General features: G+C 40.0%; 3 protein-coding genes across 6 annotated transcripts in view; all 3 read left to right on the top strand.

The window, feature by feature from the left end:
• The window catches only part of neto1l (neuropilin (NRP) and tolloid (TLL)-like 1, like), a 75,635-nt gene extending 70,441 nt beyond the window's left edge, over positions 1-5,194 (top strand). Inside the window, exons 11-12 of one of the 3 annotated variants that reach the window (XM_030398706.1) lie at positions 777-851; positions 2,344-5,194. In XM_030398706.1, coding sequence (XP_030254566.1) covers positions 777-837 — 61 coding nt within the window. In that variant the 3' untranslated portion in view covers positions 838-851; positions 2,344-5,194. The remainder of the gene's footprint in view (positions 1-776; positions 852-2,343) is intronic. The other 2 variants (XM_030398705.1, XM_030398707.1) reach the window with 2 other exon arrangements.
• An 895-nt stretch (positions 5,195-6,089) lies between these two features.
• Positions 6,090-8,536, top strand: timm21 (translocase of inner mitochondrial membrane 21). Its single transcript, XM_030398516.1, has 6 exons — positions 6,090-6,653; positions 7,073-7,135; positions 7,246-7,343; positions 7,525-7,598; positions 7,881-7,986; positions 8,087-8,536. Exons 1-6 carry the CDS (start codon positions 6,368-6,370, stop codon positions 8,204-8,206), a joined length of 747 nt encoding a protein of 248 aa, XP_030254376.1. The 5' UTR covers positions 6,090-6,367; the 3' UTR covers positions 8,207-8,536.
• An 893-nt stretch (positions 8,537-9,429) lies between these two features.
• Positions 9,430-18,672, top strand: LOC115570159 (uncharacterized). 2 transcript variants are annotated; one of them, XM_030398519.1, is made up of 5 exons: positions 9,430-9,791; positions 10,241-10,340; positions 10,442-10,601; positions 14,415-14,547; positions 16,406-18,672. In XM_030398519.1, the coding sequence occupies exons 2-5, from the start codon at positions 10,321-10,323 to the stop codon at positions 16,624-16,626; spliced, it is 534 nt and encodes a 177-aa protein (XP_030254379.1). In that variant the 5' UTR covers positions 9,430-9,791; positions 10,241-10,320; the 3' UTR covers positions 16,627-18,672. The 2 variants fall into 2 exon arrangements, with proteins under 2 accessions (XP_030254379.1, XP_030254377.1); XM_030398517.1 differs by having other exon boundaries at positions 9,431-9,968.
• The last annotated feature ends 883 nt before the right edge of the window (positions 18,673-19,555 follow it).

Genomic DNA, 19,555 nt, shown 5'->3' with positions numbered 1-19,555 from the left:
GCTTCCTCCTCCTCTCATTATTTTTTTAAGATTATGATAAGCCTCTTCTTTTGCATTGACCCTTGTTCCTTCTCCCCCTTTCTACCATTGAAAACGTCTCACAAAGGGCTAAATTATGATAGACAAATTTGCCCCTCCCCCTTGCATGCTCATCTTTGAACATGTCAAGCTAATCTTTCCTCAGCTGCTTATTTATAGCTTACATCTATTAACAACTTTACTTTGAGGTTTGTCAGAGCTCTTTATGCAAACGCAGACCTCGTTTTTAGAAGATATTATGTCTGTAATCAGTCTAATTTTGACTGTTAACACAAGGGCTTGAATCTGTGCCTCATAGAGAATACTAACGTCATTGACATGAATGCAAATTAGAATAAAATACGCATTTCTATTCGGAACTGTGAAAAAATACAACTTATATTGGCATGAACAAGATTTTCTAGAAAAGAAAAAAGAAGTATTTTACTGTGAACTTGCACCAGGACTGCTTGAAAAGTACAAAATATGTTTACAAAAAAACATGTGAAGGTATCAAGCGTACACTTTTGGAGAAAATATTTGCAACTTTCTCCTGCATGCACTTTCTGTGTGCTCTTTCCAGACTGTTCTTGACTGTTTATTAATTTTTCTTTTACAAGTCTGCATGCAAGGCTCCAAGAGCGAGCGTAGCACTAAAGCACTAATGAAGTTTATTGCTGTGATGTAGCACATGATGCATTCTGACCTCTCTATGCAAAAGGAGTTTGATATTAAACGAAAGAGCCATGACATTTCAGGTTCTGCCTCATTGGCTCTTTGAGCAAACATGAATCAGAGTACAACACAACTAGGGTCTAAGAGACAATCTCAAGGTAAGCACCCCTTATCCAACAATCGACATCTCTATATGTTGTGTAGTCATCATTTGCCCAGTCAGTATATACTTTTCTGTAAGTTCTTTTTCCTTTTCTGTGATTTTTGTGCAGGTTTATATTTGATTTATTTTTTTTATCTTTTCTTTTTTTTTTTTTTTTTATTGTTCATTTTCCACCAAGATGGTTTTCTTGCTTGCAGCCATCTTGCCCTCCTAGTGAGTTTGTTCGAAGTCTTTGTGATGCTCTACTTTACTGTATGTCCTCCCGAGGTCATACACTGTGTCACTGGATGTTCATTGGCATGGACTTTTTTCCGCATCATCTTTAGTTGAAGCTGGTGTCAAATAATGTCTAACCTCTGCACTTTTCTCCCAGTAGGCCTACAGCAAATAATTGATATCAGTCGTGTAAAGACACTTTGTTAATCCCACATGAAAGCACAATACTGAAAACAGAAACAACCCCCACGTGTTTAATGAAAGGAGACCTATTATGCCGTTTAGTTTTTTATCCCTTTCCATTAGTATGTTTTATAGGTTTCTTGCACATGTAAAAGATCTTGGAAGGTGAAAAGGTCAAAGTCAGCAAGTGAAGCTCCTCTCTCCCACAGCAAACACTGCTCCTGAAACGCCTTATCTGTAGTCCCGCCTTTTATTCCGTCCGTGTTTAGTGGCGAGTCTGGCACGTAAGAATTTATTTAGCACAGCTGCTACATTGTTGTTAGCGGTGCTGGGTCAGGCGTGCTTGAGCTGACCAATTAGAGGAGACTGGGTATTCGGGGGGGGGGCTTAAAGAGACAGGAGCTAAAACAGAGCGTTTCAGACAGAGGGGGGATACTGTGCTACAGTCCTGGACAGTCTGAGAAAACGTATGTGTTTTTCGAGCGTTGAAGCATGTAAACCTATTCTAGTGGAGACCATAAATAAGATTATAAATCTGAAAATTAGCATAATATGTCTCTGTTAAATTACATTCGTGGGTTGTTGCTTTTTTTGCACACACTAAAGAGAGCACATTGAGATCATTTTAATATCTCATAAATCTCTTCTCAAATCTTTTCTGTTCACACACTGACACAGAAGTCCTCTGTAGTGTTGCATGATTTGTGTCTCTTGTAGGAACTGATTTTGTGTTTTGGTTAATTGTGAAGCATAGCACTTATGCCTGTGTGTAACAGTTCATGTGGATGCTCCACGACTGTGCGTTCATGAAGTCGCAATAAGCACAATGGAACTCAATAACGTAAGAGTTAGCGATGAGGAAAACAGAAACAATTAGAGGAACTCGCCCGTTTAAAAAGTTAAATGTGGTGGAAATTCAATTCAGAGCCGTGGAAGTTTGTGCTTGCAGCTTTATGTTTGCATACAACGGAGCGGCCACATAAAGTGCTACCCATTGTTTTGTCTTTTAGTGTGAAGAATGTGCTGTCCTGCTGCGTCTGTGTGTCTGCTTATGTTCTACATTATGTTGCATTGTCTCCATCATGTAGACTTCTTGAGAATAGTGCAATCCTGGATCAGTACGAACGGGCGTCACTGACATATGAAAAAGCGGAGCGGAGATTTACACCAGCATGATGCTGATGCTGATGCTGATGATGATGATGAAGGGACACTTTGACGAAAAGGATGCTAAATTTGTGTTAATGTGAATTCAGATGCAAAGACGAACACAGAGGACTAGATGAGAACACTCCAGCTGCGATGCTGTGAAGCGGGGGAAGTCAGTCAGCTCCGTGCGTACTGTAGTCAATCAAGAATTGTTTTGACCCGCTTGGAAAAGAAATGGACCTTTTAGGATGAACACGACGACTGATTGTTCCTTATTAAACTTTAAATTTGGGATGTTAGTCAGAAACAAGTGTGTCATTGTCATAGATTCCCCACTGATGACTAAATTAATGTGATCATTAACATCTTTAAGTTAACTTTTAAGCATGTATTTTTCAAATTAGTAGCATAAAATATTATTTTAACAGCAAATTATAGATGCTTGCAGTTGGAAGATTTCTTTTTTTTATTAGTGAAATAAAAAATGGAATTAACTCACTTAAGGAATTACTAACCTAATTAAATTCAGGGCTGTTGGAATAACCAGAAGCAGTTTAATTTGGATAACGATTCAAGGCCGAGGTTGTATGGCTTGTGCATGCTTCTTTTATATCCATTAAAGCAACATTAACACTAACATACTAACATTCACAATATGAAAAGGCCCCATATACTAATACACAAGTCATATGAACATAATAAGTGGTGAAAAAGGCATCTTTATTAATTAATTAATTAAATGCATGTTGTTGCTTGGCTTAATCATTAGGCAATCGCTCAGATGAATTTCACCATCTTCACTCCCTTTAATATGTTGGCTGATGTTGACCTAACATGTTGACAGGGCGTTTTCTGTCTCGGCAAACCTATTTAACTTAAAGTCTGTTTGTCCTCTAACTCTCTTCTACTGTCGGAGCTTAATATCTTTGTATCAAAACAGACTTTTTTACTCGGGCAAAATTGAGAGGATGACAGTTTTTACAGTTATTCCAGTTATCTTTCAGGGCTGATTTTACTGATGCTTTGTAAAAACATAAATAACAATAAAGCTTCACCTTTTTTTTTTTTTCTTTGTCAGCAGTCCCTTTTAGTGTGTCCTCAAAACTGTCGTCTATCACATGTCTCACAATCATATGTATGTATATGTTTTTTTTTTTTTGTTGTTGTTGTTGTGGCTGATTTGGCCCAGAACCCAAACCGAAAGGGATTCGCAGCAGGACAATAAAAAAAAAAAACGAGTTCCAGACGGTTTACGAATAATCCCAGGTAATCCCAGGTATCTGACAGACAAGTTAATTGACTCTTTTCTGTTCGTCCTGATGAGATTAACCTCCATATGGGACGGGGATCAGCCTCACACTCTGATAACGACTCAGTTGTCGGCGGGCTGGTTTTTGTAGAAAGCGAACCGGCATTTTGTTTGAAAAATAATTAGAAAAGAAGATCAGCCGTGAGCACAATGACATAAACAAGTCACACACATAATGTCTTTTTTTCTTAGGCTCTGTCGCTGTCCGAGTGTTTATTTTCTTCTCAACGTGTCAGTTTCTATGGAATCTACCATCTGTGTGTACATTATTTTCTGTATTCAGTGTCATGTATGTATTATTTACATCCATGCTCTCCACTCTCATACACAATCATGCCCATATTTCTGCTGATACTGAATAAAACGTGTTTCTTTTCTACATATACACCGTGCCGGTGTCTGTGTGTCTTCTCCCCCATTTTACAATTGTGACAAAAACCTCTGTTGCGATCACGAACACTCTCTCTCCCTCTTCTTAACTTGCACCCCCTCCCCCCCCCAAAAAAGTCACAAACTCATCCACCAGTAGATAGAGGCAGACACCGCGGTAATTAAGTAAGTCTGAACCAATTTGATCACAAGAAGTCCAGGCAGCAGATGAGAAAGTCGGAAGGAGCCCAGGACAGACGTAAAAGTAATAGTGTTTTCATTTCTCTGCAGATACATCAGACAGATGCATCATTCCTCTGCATCTTGCCAAGTTTGACAGCATTCGGAGCTAAGGTTTCTCTCCCCTTGCATCTTGAGTGAACTGTTGCCCCGAGCAACTTTACCAATATAGAGTGTTGTGATGAGAAAAAGCCTACAAAAAAATAAATAGATAAATAAAAGGTTTGTGGTGTATGCATCAAGTTTTTTTTCTTCTTTGCTTTGGAACCACAAAGGTGCGTTTTTTCTCCCTTTCCTGTGCTCCACACCTGGCTAGGATTGACGAGCCATGGAACACTGATAATATCAGACGTGGGACTGAAACGTTGGGGTTTTTTTTTTTGACAAATAGAGTACCTTTAATGTAAAGTTGTTCATGGAAAAAAAAAGAAGAAGAAACAGAATCAGGTTTTTTTAAGTCATTGTCATGTAACCATCACAGATTTGAAATTGCATATTTCAGCTGCTTATTTCACATTTATGTTTCTTACTTCGATGTCATGTCTTTACAATAGAGTATCAGGTTGTTTTTTATATCTAAACTGATTACAAGAAGCCTTGTTCAGAGGACGAAAATGCAGAATGTTTGAAATAAAAGTGATGTTAAACCGAAATATAGGTGCATATACATGACTCTACTGACCCGTCGACTAACCTTTATTTCTTCCCACCTCCACTGATGTCTGAACATTATCTGTTTTTTCTTGTCTTTTCTCTTTGTCAAACTTCATGGCATTGTGGAGTTTTTTTTAACCCGTTTGCATATTTATTTGATAAAACATTAAGAAAATGCTGGACAGATGTTTTCAATAAACTAATGTTTACTGATTTAAGTGTGCCTATTTATTTTGTCAAACTGATTTTCTATTTTGTTCAGTGCCGTGCCGTACCTGTACCACTGAGGATACTGAGGTCATGTCCTTTGTGGGTTTTAACAACACCTGAGATATTCATGTGTAATTACAATGATTATTTTTAACATTTCAAAAACAGAGAGTTGATATTTTATATGCTGGACCCAGTACTTTCAGATCAAGAAGATTAGATTAGTTGTTTTGGGTTTTTTTTTTTTTTGTGAATATAAATTGTACAAATGTTTTGTTTCAATCTTGCTTACAGTGTCATTTTTAGCAGCCAGCTTTTTGTTTCAGCAAGAAAGCTCTAGTATACACTGCACACCCTGCTCAGTAACCAACTGCGGACAGTCAATGTTAGCATCAGTTTGTGAATATATTGCAGAGTGATTAGCAGTTAGAGTGACAGATATTTCCCTCAGGAATTGGAAGAGACCAAAAACACACAGGAGCATACATACCTTTATGTGACTACCTGTACTCCTCAAGAACTAAATCTGAAACAATCTGACATTTGTGGTTTTAATTATGGGGGAAAAAGGACTCCATGCAGCTCATCTTGCATAATCCAAGTCTCTGTAAACCCTAACATCTGAAACTAATTTGAAAAGATGTTATTTACACACACACACACACACACACACACACACACACACACACATATATATACAAATACACACACACACACATACATTTATATTCAGATTTATCTAATAAAGCCCAGAGTTGATATACCTTTCACCATTTTAATGACTTAAACAGCCATATATAATATCATTAACGTATTTTTATCAGCCTGTGAAGGTGTGCACACTGTATGTTTGTGCTACATCATAAAACTCCGTCTCCCATAATGCCTACGGACTTTGCGTGACGACATAAACATGCGCCCTCTTGAGTACAAACACCACTTCACACGACCGACCCACCTGCTAGCAGCATGTTTGCCTTGTATAGTTAATGTTTTATATATCCATGTTGTAAAATAATTCACTTTTATGTCGCCTTCGGTAGTTGTCGGTAGTATTCAATGCGTTAGCTCGCTAACTTGAGCTTTTAACCGTGCTAACATATACACAGCTTAGCTCTGCTCGCTAGCTGGCTGTGCAAGAAGTCAACTGGAGTTTAAGCTAACTCACAGAGGACACAGTCATGGCTTATGTGCAGATACTGAAAGCTCTGCAACAGACAGCCGCACAGAAATGCGTGCTCGTCCACACACACAGGACACTGTCAACAGCATCGAGAATGACCTTCCTCAGAAGAGTCGAGGCTCCTTCGTCTCTTCTCCCAGCAGCGAGCAGCTTCATTCAGGCACAGAGACGGCGAAATATCTCCCTCGACTTCAGAGCCTGGAATAAAAGCAACCCCGAGGAGAGAGACAAATCAGTTTCCAGGTACCAGAGCGGGAGCCCGCAGCCTTCAGCTGCACAGAAAGGTACCGACACAGATGAGCTGTGGCATGTATGAATGATAAAATAATCTCCAACTATCATCACAATGCCATCAACAGGTCTTGCATTTAAATTCAGATCTAGGTGGGCTTTCTCCGTATGCACAGTGGTTCAAAAGTTTTCATCATCTGTTGTTATAGTATTTTACAGAATGATAGTCATCTATTTATCTTATTTATAGCCTAATGATCAGTGAGTCCATACACTAAATAGATTCTGAGTTTAATGCAATGCAAGAGCCATAAAGGCGACATTTATCCATTGAATACAGCAAGCACCTGTAATGCAAGCACATTTGTGATATTGTAAACAGCAAACGTTTTAATCATAACTTTGCTTAATAAAATACAAAATCACTAGTTACAGTTGACTGATGATGGCTCCTAACCTCAATATCTTTCAGTGAAAAACGCCGGCAGAGATTTCACCTACTTCATAGTCGTCCTCGTCGGGCTCGGAGTGACAGGTGACTGAAAGAGTTCCGATTACACACAATCACATTTAACATGTCATTTAAAATTAAATAACAATGGGTGTGTTGCTCTGTGTGTGTGTGTGTGTGTGTGTGTGTTTCAGGTGGGCTGTTATATGTGGTGTTTCAGGAGCTGTTTTCTTCCTCGAGTCCAAATAAAATCTACGGGAAAGCATTCGACAAAGTCAGGTTAGACCCAGAGGTAAGAATGAGATCAACTATACTGTTTATTGTGCGCTGTTACACTCAATGCACACATTTATTGTTGCAATTATTGCATGGTGTTTTATGTAGATGCCTTTTATGACATTATGTGATGTGGTGCTCTTTAATTCTTGTTTTCTTAAAAAGCATTAAAACATGTTTGTTATTGGAAAATATAGGTGATTGGTGCATTCGGAGAGCCAATCAAGTGTTATGGGGAGACTACTCGTCGAGGGAGGAGGCAGCAAGTCAGGTGGGAAGTTTACTACTCGGTCCAAATGAGCTTTATTTTTAGTACATAAGATAATGAACAAGTTGCACATTTCTGTCCAGTTTTTTCATTAGACTTTCATTCCTAGGATCAGTGTGCGAGTTAAATAACAATATGACAAATTAAATCAAAAGTAATAGTGTTCAGCACCCTCTCAAGAAAGGGATGTATTGGATACGTTGCACAATACATAAGTATGCATCTGAGTCATGGTATTGGTGGTATTGCTGGGTTTTGATTATGTTGTGTGTGTTTCCACTGCAGTCACATGGAGTACCTGAAGGACGGACGGAAGCATATGCAGCTTAAGTTTTACATCGAAGGCTCCGAGCCCGGCCTTAAAGGAACTGTACATTCTGAGTCGAAAGAGGTTGGTGTATGCCTTTGTGAAAATGCAATTCATGAATTTGATCCTGAAGCAGTACTATTCATGTAAGCTATCCCGGTTATAACTTCTTGTGTCTTTACAGAATCCTGACGGGAACTATGAGTTTCGTTACATATTTGTGGACATGGACACCTACCCGAGACGGACCATCATTGTGGAAGACAACCGAAAAATAATGGATTCAGAAGTGTCACTTTACTGAAAAAGCATTGTTTGTTTTATTGGATAAGTAGCTGATGAAGTCCTGTTAATTTAAATTAAAATTAAAAACTGCTATGTTAAACATAAACAGTTTTGGGCAACAATGTGCCGGTCGGGTTTTGGTGAAGAGCTTTGCAAACCGCTCTCTTTCACAGAACATGATCATTGACTCATAAGTGTTATTGTTTTATAAATCATACACGTCTGAAAAATAGTTGGGTTTTTTGACAAAGACTTTAATATTGAAATAACTGTCACCAAAGGTGTTTGTAAATTGTAATAAATACACTGTGAAAGGATTCACAGGAACAGACAAAACAAAAAACTACAATATCATTGTGGTCTTTTTTATGAGCCTGTTGGATGTTGTTGCCAATATTTACTTAAATGCGTGATCTGATAAGGGCATTAGCAGTTGCAATAACACACTTTTACCGTTTAAAATACGTCAAGTCTGCCATGATAGACATCTTGATACTGCAGATTCTTTGTGGTCTACTTTGAAATTAGCCCAGTCACATATTTCTCATGTATATTGTGATAGGTCTGCTTTTCTTGGTCTGACTTTGTTTACTCCAAAACTCAGTTTGGATGTATTTTTGTACTGATACACTGCATTGTGAAAGAACGACCACTAGATGGAGGCAAATAATTGAGAGAAAGGAACAACCTGATATGACCTTTGAGATCATTTTTTGATATTTCCAATTTAGCTTCATTTTCCATGTATTTAAAAGGGTATTTTTGAATAGTTTTGTAATATTTCAAAGTGGTGTTAACAAACGTTAACATGTCAATTGAACGTCTGGTCTTAAATAACTAACGGAATAACAGTATACATATATTTTTGACACGTTGAAATACATGTTTTTTCCTGAATTTGTTCCCATTTTGAACCTTTTGTCAGATGAATTTATGCTACCTTCACAGACCGTCGGAATTAATAGAACGTTTAAAGGACAACCATGAAATGCACTAGCAATAACACGTGAAAGGTAATTTTTTCAGTCGCTTTTTTGTGAGATGTTCTCCTCAACTTGTTAATACTATTATGAGCCCTTTAACAATTGCACTGTTTATGGTAGTTGTCTTCTAAGGGCCGTACATTTTCTTTTGGTAAATATTAAAACATCAGCTATGAACATAACGTTACCTGAGATGGGCTCATTCATCATAATTCCCATGATAATCCTATGACACAAAAGAAGCTCCGTGTTGCATAGTTGGCAAAATGGTCACAAAAGCGCCATTACATCGACAATGACAATTCAACTTTTAAAAAAATAACAACATCCGATTAATTGTAATGATTAACGTTACGTCTGTTGTTTAAGGGGGGGAGCAGTTTACGGGAAGCACCGAGGAAGGCGATAGTCCAGTGAACGCCGCCCACTGTGAAACCAAAGGCAGTATTGAGCGTACAGGGATGAGCTAAGTCAGTTAACGCTAGCTAATAAAGTCGCTTGGACTAGTTAAATTATTTCCTTAATGTTAAGTTAACGAGTAGCAGTGACTTTGTGTATAATACCAAGGAGATATGTGGACAAAGAAGGTCAATTTCTGTGGTCGTTTTGTTCGCGGCTCGGGTAAGTAGAGTAGCGACTGTTGTTGTTGTGGCCTGCTGCTACACGTTAGCCTAGCTTAACTCAGCTAGCTGTAGCCTCAGCTGGTTCCTGGAGCTCCACTCGCATCACTTCCCCGGAACGAAAAGAGACATGGCACACCTTTCCAGCTAAAGGAGAAGGTCGAGCTGTCGTCGTATAGTGCGTACTTTTTACTGTCTCTTGTTTGCGTCTTGCTAAGTTAGGTAGCTTGGTTTAGGGAGGAGCTGTCGTGCTAAACTTACCATCTGTTTTAAGTTACAGTAAGTGCTTGAAGATTGAACATTGAACCCTTAGCTTGAGTGGTGAGATGCTCTGAGCCTCTGAGCTAGCTTTACTTTTAACCTCCCTTATTATAATGTTATTAGATAAAGTAATGTAGTGATGACATTGCTCAGTGGGGGAAAATACCTAAAATTGTTTCCGTTTTTCAGGGTAATTAGTGGTTTGGGCCAGGGATCAGCAAGTTCCCCAGCAATGAGAGCCTCTACTCTGTGATTGACATCTCACAAAAATGGAGCTGTACTGGTACATGTGAGTATATCTTATATAATCTGTTTTTGTAAATAGGGGATAAGTTTGAAAGTTGATCAACCTGGTCCAATTCCCTTTTCCTGTCCCTCTCTCTCTTTCAGAGTTGTCATCATATTCATCATCATCAAGATATTCTTCTATGTGTGCTGGTACCGATCAAGGCAAAGGCAGCTGGCAGCCTACCTGAGCAATCCTCGCAATGCCCAGATTGTCATCGTTGGAGGGAGGGCCTACCTTCATCAGATGTGTGAGAGGCAGAGTGTAAGTGCAGACCCCAATGCGGACATGCACAAAAGACCTTGTAATCTAGTGGCCAGCCACTGAAGCAGTTGAAGCCGCCTGAGGATGAAGTGGAGAGTGGCTCTTTTCTAGGATCGGAGACTTGAGTTTGTGTTCACTGAGCAGAGATGTTGCACTCGAGGCAGGATCCTGTTAAACCTCATGTTTTTGTATTTGTTTGAAACTGTTTTTTGGTTGCTTTAACTCAAATGTTACTGTTGAGAACTAAGTTGCAGTGACACAGTCTTCTACAGAGTGAGCTTAAGGAGTGACTGCAGCCTCACAAGAGTTATGAGCAAGAAATGCAGGAGGCATTACATCATCCCTACGTAGTGTGTGAGGCAGGAGGGCCAGGAGACACAGGGGACGGCTACTGTCTTTGTTTCTCCACTCAAAACACAAGAAGTCTGATAGAGCTTTGTCACTAGAAACACATTTTATGAATTAGAGAATGGGTACCTGTGTTGTAGCTGGGCTAGTGGATATAATGTGAGAGGCTCTCCATTGTGTGTGTGCTTATCAACATACATTACGTAATAGACTGTTGAGTATTTCTTCACAGTTAGAGAAGGACAAGAGCATTTATCTCAAACAAACTTTCAGATTCAAGCAGACACTTGAAGACTTGGGTCATCCATGCTTGGATCTCTTCTAGACTTGACTATTACAATGTACTTCATTCTGGAATTAGTAGGGATGTTATTCCCAGGCTGTAGTTGATACAAAACCCTGCTGGCTTTTAATTTGCACAGGAGAAGCTGCCACATTATACCAACTACACCTTGCTGGCCCTCAGGATTTGTGTTTTAGAATTGATTATAAGATTTTACTTAAAATGGTAAATGTGCTCTCCTTGTAAAGCGCTTCACTAGTCTTAGCGACAACTCAAATTCCTTTTAACACCAGGAAATTGGAGTTCAGTATCTTGCCCAAGGATACTTAGACACGTAGACCAGGAATCAAACCACCAACCTTTTCATTTGGACAGCTTCTTTAACTACTTTAGCTTGTTCTTTGGCCAAGCGGCAGCACCGACACACTGGAAGTAGAGCGTTGGAAAGCAAAGTTTGGTTTCTCAGAACTGTGTGCAGGCCAGAAGTAAGAGAAAGTCAAATAAGGTCACAGCAGTAGTGTTACATTTTTGCAGAGGAGTTGTTTGTTCTTTTCGAGTGGGCATGTGGTTTTCAGCCAGTCAGCTTTCACTTACGTCTCACTTTCGGTGATGCGTTGAGCGATCGGGTGGATGTGCATTCATAGGCTCGAGCTTGTGGTTTGCAAGTACAATTACACTTAAAGTTTTCTGTTAAGTTTCTTTAATCTTGCTGACATCAGAGGTCTGGCGGGGCAGATCACAGTTATGATATTTTCCAAGTTGGAGAGTTACAGTGAATGTGTGATTGGGTGCCTTTTTTTTTTTCTTCTTTAACAAGTTTGTAAAATTTCAACCATGTCTGTGAGATTCTTTTGTGCAAATATCATGAGAGAAGACACAGACAGGAAGGCAGGAGAAGACTGATTTACAGATAGCGTATGCCTCTTCGTAGATCTTATTATTCCTCTACATTTGAGTGTGTTTTGTTGCCGATAATATCTCTTGTCTAACGGAAGAGATGTTGTATTGTCTTTGATAAGGTTTAATTTGCATTAGACGTTGATGTAGTTCGTCTGGTCTGCCATTTTGAGAGTCATCGGATCACCGGAGTGACATTGATTGTTGTCTTGTATTTTTTGAATTCCTTTTTACCGACACATGCTTTTCAGACGTAATTTTTTATTCGCGTCTATGTTTTCAGTGATACGTCTAGAATCGCAATACCTTTCCTCAACATCAAGTTTGCACAGCCTTTTCATGATCATCAGGTTTCCCCCTGGAGCCTTTCTCCTTAGCTGCCTCTCTAAAACACCTGGAAGCAATCTCCATGATTCAGAACCTTCCTAAAATATGCTCCGTGAATCATATGAAACAGGTTTCCAACTTGTCCACTATGTCCACTTCTTAGTAGTTTATTTCAAAAGATGCTACATGAATGACTGCTGTATTTTTCTCGGAATGATTCATCAAAAGCCAGCGTAGTCATTTCCTGTAAATCTTGATACTGGCCCGTCTTTTGAGTTGTTTTTCATTGTGGCAGAGGCACAGACTGATATTTTTAGCTTTGTTTGGATTATTTACGTAAGAGGAAATGCCCCAGTTATAGAAAAAATAAATGAAGCAGTTAAAACTGAGAGATTCCTGAACTATTGACCTTGGGTTTTCCCAGGCAACTTATAACATCCTGTGTGCTATCTGAAATATTTGTCTGATTTGAGAGCCAAGTATGAGCACTATTCTTTCGAGTCTTATCAGACATGCGTATACTGGCTAATTTCATGTTCAGTTTCGGCCCACAAGCCGTGCTACCTCCTCCTTGTGCCACAGCTCTTCCATTTGATCTGCATCTTTCTCGTTTAGCCTCTTCTTCCTTTCTTCCTCTCCCCCTTGTTCCCTCTGCCCTCTCTGGTGTATAATGTTCCCTGTTTAGATTTTAATGGAATGTGCAGCAGGGAGGCCCCACAGTCATCCATAACCCGGCACCCTGAAAGTTTTCTGGAGAGACGCCAGGACGACTCGAGTCCTGGGCTTAAATGAATCAAACAGAGTAGGGGCAAGAAAGTCTTGATGTAGTATCACTCTCAAACTTGGACAGTCTTGTTCACGGCTAAGCTGAAAAGTGAAGAAGAGGAAAAACTTTTGATACATGCAGGCCATGGAGAGAGATTGGAGAGTTTAATAGTTTGTAGATTATTTCATTATTATTTTGTTTTGGTCCGGTTCTTTAAGATTACAGAAATTGTGGTGATTCTTCCCCATGCTGCAGAGATACGACTGCTCAACTGGCCACCAAGGGTTCCAATTTGATTAGGCAGAAACGTGTTGCAATAATTATGTGACTCTGTAGATCATTATAGGTGATTTCTGCAGTAATAACCTCGAGCGGGCCATGATCTGTCCGTGCTCCATCTGTCCTCATAATTCTCTATCACGCCCACAACAACAGGATGGCAGTTTTCAGGTGATGTTCCTTCTTCCTGTAACTGTGGCGATTAGCTTGCTTATATGGTTGAAATAATTTAGAGCATCTTCAGAGCAGGAAGAGGGGTTACAGGAGGAACACTTGCATCTAACTGGTCATTTGATAAAACTGACTGGGGCTGATATACTGAAGTTAATCACAGAAAAGATATTAACAGCGGGTGTCACAGCCTGGTGAAATGTACGCAGCCACCGCCTGTTTATGTGAGCCACAGGCAGACGTCTCGCTCCAGTGTTTTGTGTAAACGACTTTATGGGCAGTTAACGCGGGTCACGGGGTTTGGGGTGAAAACGTTCCATCCTGGTCAGCCTGATGTAAAAAAAAAAAAAAAAAGCCAAAAAACTATACCAGAAGCCTGTCACACCTTCTGCATTTCATCTGTGTCCAAGAAGGATGTCTTGCTGTTTGTTTAGTGATGTTTGTGCTTCAGACTTGTTTGTCAGTCTTGGCCTGGAGCGAAGAGTTTAATGAGGTAGGCTCTTTGGACGAGCGAATGTGTAAATCCAATATTGTCAGAACCAGCAGCAGCGTCCTCTCTAGAGATGTGTACAGTCAAACCAGCGGACTGAGTATCCTCACAGTGGAAGCAGTCTTACACGGGAATTGTTGGCTGCCGCAGCTTCATCTATTTGCTGCCTGTGTGTACATGTATTGACACCTTTATTAGTGCTTCTGCTTCTTTTGTGTGTGTCATTGACTCTCTGTTTCCTTTCCCTCGTAGCAAACCTCTGTCTGGCCAAGTTGGTATGGTGTTCAGGATGACCTGTCGATAGAAGAGGCCTCTACAGCTCTGCCACCAGCTGCATCCTTCTCCCACTTGGACATGCCACCACCATATGAGGCAGTCTCTGGAGGTAGCTCGCATGCACATGCGCACACACACACACACACACACACACACACACACACACTCTTAAACGCAACACTGTACAATGAGTCTGCCGCCCCCTCATGCACCAAACAGATCTGAAGTCGGCCAAGGAATGCTACTTCCTCCTTGGTGTTTCCCCTTCTACGTCTCTATTCATAATGTCCTGTGAGCCACAGGGCTTCACTGCTATCCACCACAGTTTCTCATTTACAACTTTAAAATGTGAAAGGCTACAATGTGAATGTAGTCTTGAAATGTGAATTTTCAACTGTCTTAACAGTGGAGACAATTAACTTGTGCATAATATAAGTTGTGGTGGCATAATCTTACCTGACTTGGCATATTTCCCAACAGACATTTTGGCCGGTGATATTTACGTTTGCCAGACAACAACACATGATAACGGTGGATAAGGTAGAACTATTGTGACATAAACTGGCCACCTTCATCATGACTCCACCAGCATCAGTGCAATGATTGCCAGTTTGGAAATTCATATGTTCTTACTGATTTTAGGGGCCACTGCCAAGAAATAAAGACCAGATGGAGTCTGCGATTGCTACTCAAGAATACATTGCTTATATCTGTAAACTAGTCTCTGGTGATTATAATGAGCTCACAAATGCTCACATAGAGTACTTTGTTAGCCTGAAGTGTACTTTTGAAGTACACTGTGTCATCACTCTCTGAATAAGTATGAAACCAACAGCTTTCTCTGTTGAGTTGTAGTGAAGAGTTGATTCTTTCTGTTGTAGCTGTGCTGCCAGAAGCAAAGCCACTAAATGGTAAGCATGGTAGTATAACTCTTTTAGCTAAGAGGGGCTCAAGTACTTGGCTCACTGCTGGTGCGTTGTTAGCAGTCAGATCCCTACTACTGGTTGAGTTACTTTACTCTTTGGTTCCCATGTTATGTCTCTCCTAAGTCACTCGGATGTTCCCCTTTCTTCAGTCATATCTAAAGAAGAGTTAATCGCCTAAGTGCTCTCATCATACTCAAATGTCTGTGTATTTCGCATGACCAACTTCAGATTTGGGTCTCTCAATATCTCATTGTGAGTTTGTGAAAAGAGTACACAAGTCAGCCCGGGCACTTGTTGTAGTCTTTGTATCAAGTTTCACGCTGCTCTTTTTGCAAATGGCAGCCCATCTGATCTGAAGTGTTCATTCATCTGACAGCAGGATGTGGTTATAGCGGGTGGAAGTGGAGACATTTCAGCACTAATTGTATTATTTGATGTTGCTTTGCAAACTAATTTTCTCCCCCACGTACAGTTTGATCTTTTTTTCCATAAAGGATACCACATGAGAGAGATCAGGTGTCTCGGGTCTTGCTGTAATAGAACTACTTGTACATGTACTGTCAGTCTGTAGGTCTTGCAGCCATACAGCATTGTTCACATTAACACAGCTGGAACTAAAAGATTTTGACTTTTTAAAATGTTCTTCTTTAAAAAGTAACTAAAACTGATAAATCAATTGTCAAAATAGTTGGTAAATAATTTGAGTTGAAAACTAGTCAGTGAACTGCTGCAGCTCTACTTATTAACACTGATGTCCACGTCTGCGTGTGTACAGTTTGTCATGTGAAGCAGCACATGTTGGTCATTTGCTGAATGCAGCTGTGGGAGAAACTGTGAGCGTTTTTTTCGATGCATTGGATCTCCTCACTAGGGCGCACAAGGCAGAACCATTGTCTCATAAAGAATTAGATTTGCAGGAATGAGTCGAGGTTGTAATCTTATTTCGATAAATCGTGCAACCTCGGTGTTGACGCTAATTTGACCCAGTTCTATTTTTTTCCTTTTAGATCAACTGACCTGTTTTCTCCCGTTTCCTTTCAGAGGACGATCTGAAGCCGCCTCCATATAGCGAGTGTGCACATGGCGACGAGGCCGCCGCTCCCCGTCCCTCCCCTCACACTCCTCTCATTTCTGAGGGAGGAGACTCCATTAGCGTGAACGAAGCCCCGCCCCCTTACACGCCCTCTCCCCCAACGACAGTGAGCCACCAAGACGGCCCCGTGAGCCACAGCGAGTCGCGGGCGGAGAGCAGGTCCACCTAATCAATCCCTGATGCCAGTTTTGCCTTTTCCATGCACTGCCTTCTTACATTCAACCTCAGTGATCGTTGCCAGCCTAACTCTCATCACATGAGAGCAGATGTTTATTTGGATGCAAGTGTGTGCATGTGTGGTGTGTGTATGAGTGTGTGTTTGGTGGTTTTTAAAACTAAGTTGTTTTTCTACTTTGTATTGTTTTAAAAAAAAAAAACAAAAAAAAAACAATAGAAGAGGTCATCTGATGAGTTGGCAATAACAGATGAAGATCAGTAAGCCTGTGTGCCTCACAAGCTGCCTGTCAGCTAGGATGAGGATAACACCGCTGACCTCTAAGCTCAGAGGCAGTCGTGAGATACAGCTAAGCGGAGAGAAAGATACCTTAAAAGGTTTGTTTGCCTGAGGCCACTTCCTGTCACAGATCTAAAACAGTTTCCTCATCCTAGCAGCGCAATTAGGGAAATGGGTAGATTGACAGTCTTTAGTTCCTGCCTCTGTGGTACATTACACTGCGGACATTACTTCCTCTGTGCTTGTCTGTCTATAGACATTGTTCTCAAAACAGTAATTCAGTAACAGTCGATGCTGGAAATGTTCAATCTGTTGCTCTCAATGCTTCATTAATGCTGCACATGTATTATTGGAACACAAAGTATGTTGACAGAGAACTATCTGATAATGAATGCTCTAATTGTTTAAAGTAATGGCCTCATTTGCGTAGCTGGCTCTGTTTTTAATATATCACGGTGATTAAAGCGGCACATTTATGCAGTTCAAGCACCTATTAGATCTGTGAATGGAAAGTGAGCGAGGACGAGCCGATGAGATAATTGAACGATTCATGGCAGTCAACGAGGCTGTTTTTTTTTTGTGTATGTTATCAACTCTACTGCTGCGTTCTGTCTGCGACAGCTTCACATAAGCACCTGTAAGCCAGAAAAGTGTGTGTGCAAACAGTGTAAACGCGAGTTTTGTTATTTTGTTGTCAATCAGATAAAAGGTCCTCAGAAGTGTCGGAGAAGTTGTGCTTTGTACCTTAACACGTATGAAAACAGATGTGCTGTAGTTGTAGATCCAGCTGTAAGATAATCAGATTTAGTGTTACAAATTGTAATTTTGAGCTAAAGTCGTGAATTGAGGAAAAATATTATGAAATTTAAAAATGTGTAACAATCGTGGATAAAGATACACATGACTGAACTGAGGCTTAAAACATTTCATGAAACAGATCTTAAGGCTGACTTACTTTTTAAAAAGTTATCAACAAAACTCAGTTATTGCTTTTCTTCATGATGTTGCAAAATGACAACTAACCAAAAATGTTTTTAACAACCGCTTGTGTTCTTTGTGTTCCTTGCAATCTTCATGTTGATCTACCACAGGCTGGTAGAGGTCCACAGACTCTGCGCGTTCTTCGTTGGTATTTCCTGGTATTCCGTTGCTTTGAAAACATTATAACTGTGCCTTTTTTTGCTTTTTTTCCTGACACTGCATTTCAGATAATCTGTTAATGATACTGTTAGGAGATGCTGAAAATGATCCACCTCCCATGTTTGTTTCCGCAACAATATAATCAGTGTACAGACTCTGAACAATTACAAAAAATAATAATAATAATAAGAGAAAGTAAAACAAATGTAATGCTGTATAAATGTGTTTTGGGACTTTTGGGAAAAGTGCATAAAGTGTGTTTTAATGATAATCCCTCGTATTGTGATGACAAATCGTGGAGCGTCCGTCACTGATGCCTTTTGAAAACCCTTTTCTGTGTATGCAACGAGAAGCTGCAGTGGACAAACATGAACTCTGAACTCTGGTTGTCTTCACTAACGTAGCAGCAGCAGCATGATGACGATCTACCTAAACCTTAGCGTTACAGGCTCCTACTGTGACATACGTCCTGTTTGTTGATTTCATGTTAATTCCCACGGTTGTTGGTATCAGATCTCTCCAGTCAGTTGCTTCGTGAGTTTAGGGAAATTCGATTTTTTTTTTTTTTCTTTCTGTTTTGGGGAAAATGGTCTTCTGTATTAAACTGTTGTTTATAATCTCTCTGGTGTTGTTTTTCTTGTTTAACCTTGAGTGAGAAGCTACGTCTTAACAATGTTCCTGCACTGCAGAGGAACAATAGCTACACTGTTTCCAAAGTAGACTTAATTTACTTATTATCACACTCTTACCAGACATTCCAGATGATTTGTTTCTGCTGTTGATGTTATTTTGGGGGGGGTGTACAAATTCTATGTTTAGCAGAAACTCGGCCTTTTAAAGGTGTTTTTGGTCTCTAGTGTATGCTGCTCCTTAAAGATTGGATCTTGCATTTCCCATAATGCAACTCAACTAAATATTTCATTAGAGCACTCCTGCTTCCTAGATGACTACTTGCGGTGAATTCCGAATTGCATACTTCTTTTACTACATGATAATGATAATAATTCATTTAATTTATATAGCACTTTTCAAGGACCCAAAGTCGCTTCCCAGCAAAGTACATACTGTTGCGTGCAGTAATGTATACAATTGGGGCATGACAGTGCGCCTTGAACATTGACCCTCTCGCTCCTTTATCCACCGCATCCTCAGCAAGGAAGGAGAAGGAAGATCGTACTACTCCCACTTAAATGTCCTTTCACCTCTCGTTCTGTAAAACGAGCTGACATCTGTTAGTTATCTGTCAAATGTTTGTGCTCTCTCGGCTTTGTTTATAATCGTGTGACACACCATGATGTAGAATAGCCAGAAAAGCTTGCTGGCTTGCATACTGCAAAATGGTATCAGATGTAGTAGGACTTCCTGGTTTTTATACTGCATTTCACATACTCCTGATTTGGCCATATTAAGTCTTTTTCTACCACACTAACTTGTAGGTTAGTATTGGTAGTGGAGGGTTAGGAGGGTCAGTTCAAGCTCACACCGAGTCAACCCTGATGACATC

Source organism: Sparus aurata, chromosome 19 (genome assembly GCF_900880675.1).
Source record: "Sparus aurata chromosome 19, fSpaAur1.1, whole genome shotgun sequence".
In the NCBI taxonomy this organism is placed as follows: Eukaryota; Metazoa; Chordata; class Actinopteri; order Spariformes; family Sparidae; genus Sparus; species Sparus aurata.
The sequence above is the reverse complement of the archived record's forward strand: the minus strand, read 5'-3'. Positions and strand labels throughout refer to the sequence as shown.

Coding starts and splice junctions, on each gene's coding strand:
- timm21 (XM_030398516.1), top strand. CDS start 6,368: ATGGCTTATGTGCAGATACTGAAAGCTCTGCAACAGACAGCCGCACAG. Junction 7,136..7,245: donor CGTCGGGCTCGGAGTGACAG/GTGACTGAAAGA, acceptor TGTGTGTTTCAG/GTGGGCTGTTATATGTGGTG. Junction 7,344..7,524: donor AAGTCAGGTTAGACCCAGAG/GTAAGAATGAGA, acceptor TGGAAAATATAG/GTGATTGGTGCATTCGGAGA.
- LOC115570159 (XM_030398519.1), top strand. CDS start 10,321: ATGGAGCTGTACTGGTACAT. Junction 10,341..10,441: donor ATGGAGCTGTACTGGTACAT/GTGAGTATATCT, acceptor TCTCTCTTTCAG/AGTTGTCATCATATTCATCA. Junction 14,548..16,405: donor ATATGAGGCAGTCTCTGGAG/GTAGCTCGCATG, acceptor GTTTCCTTTCAG/AGGACGATCTGAAGCCGCCT.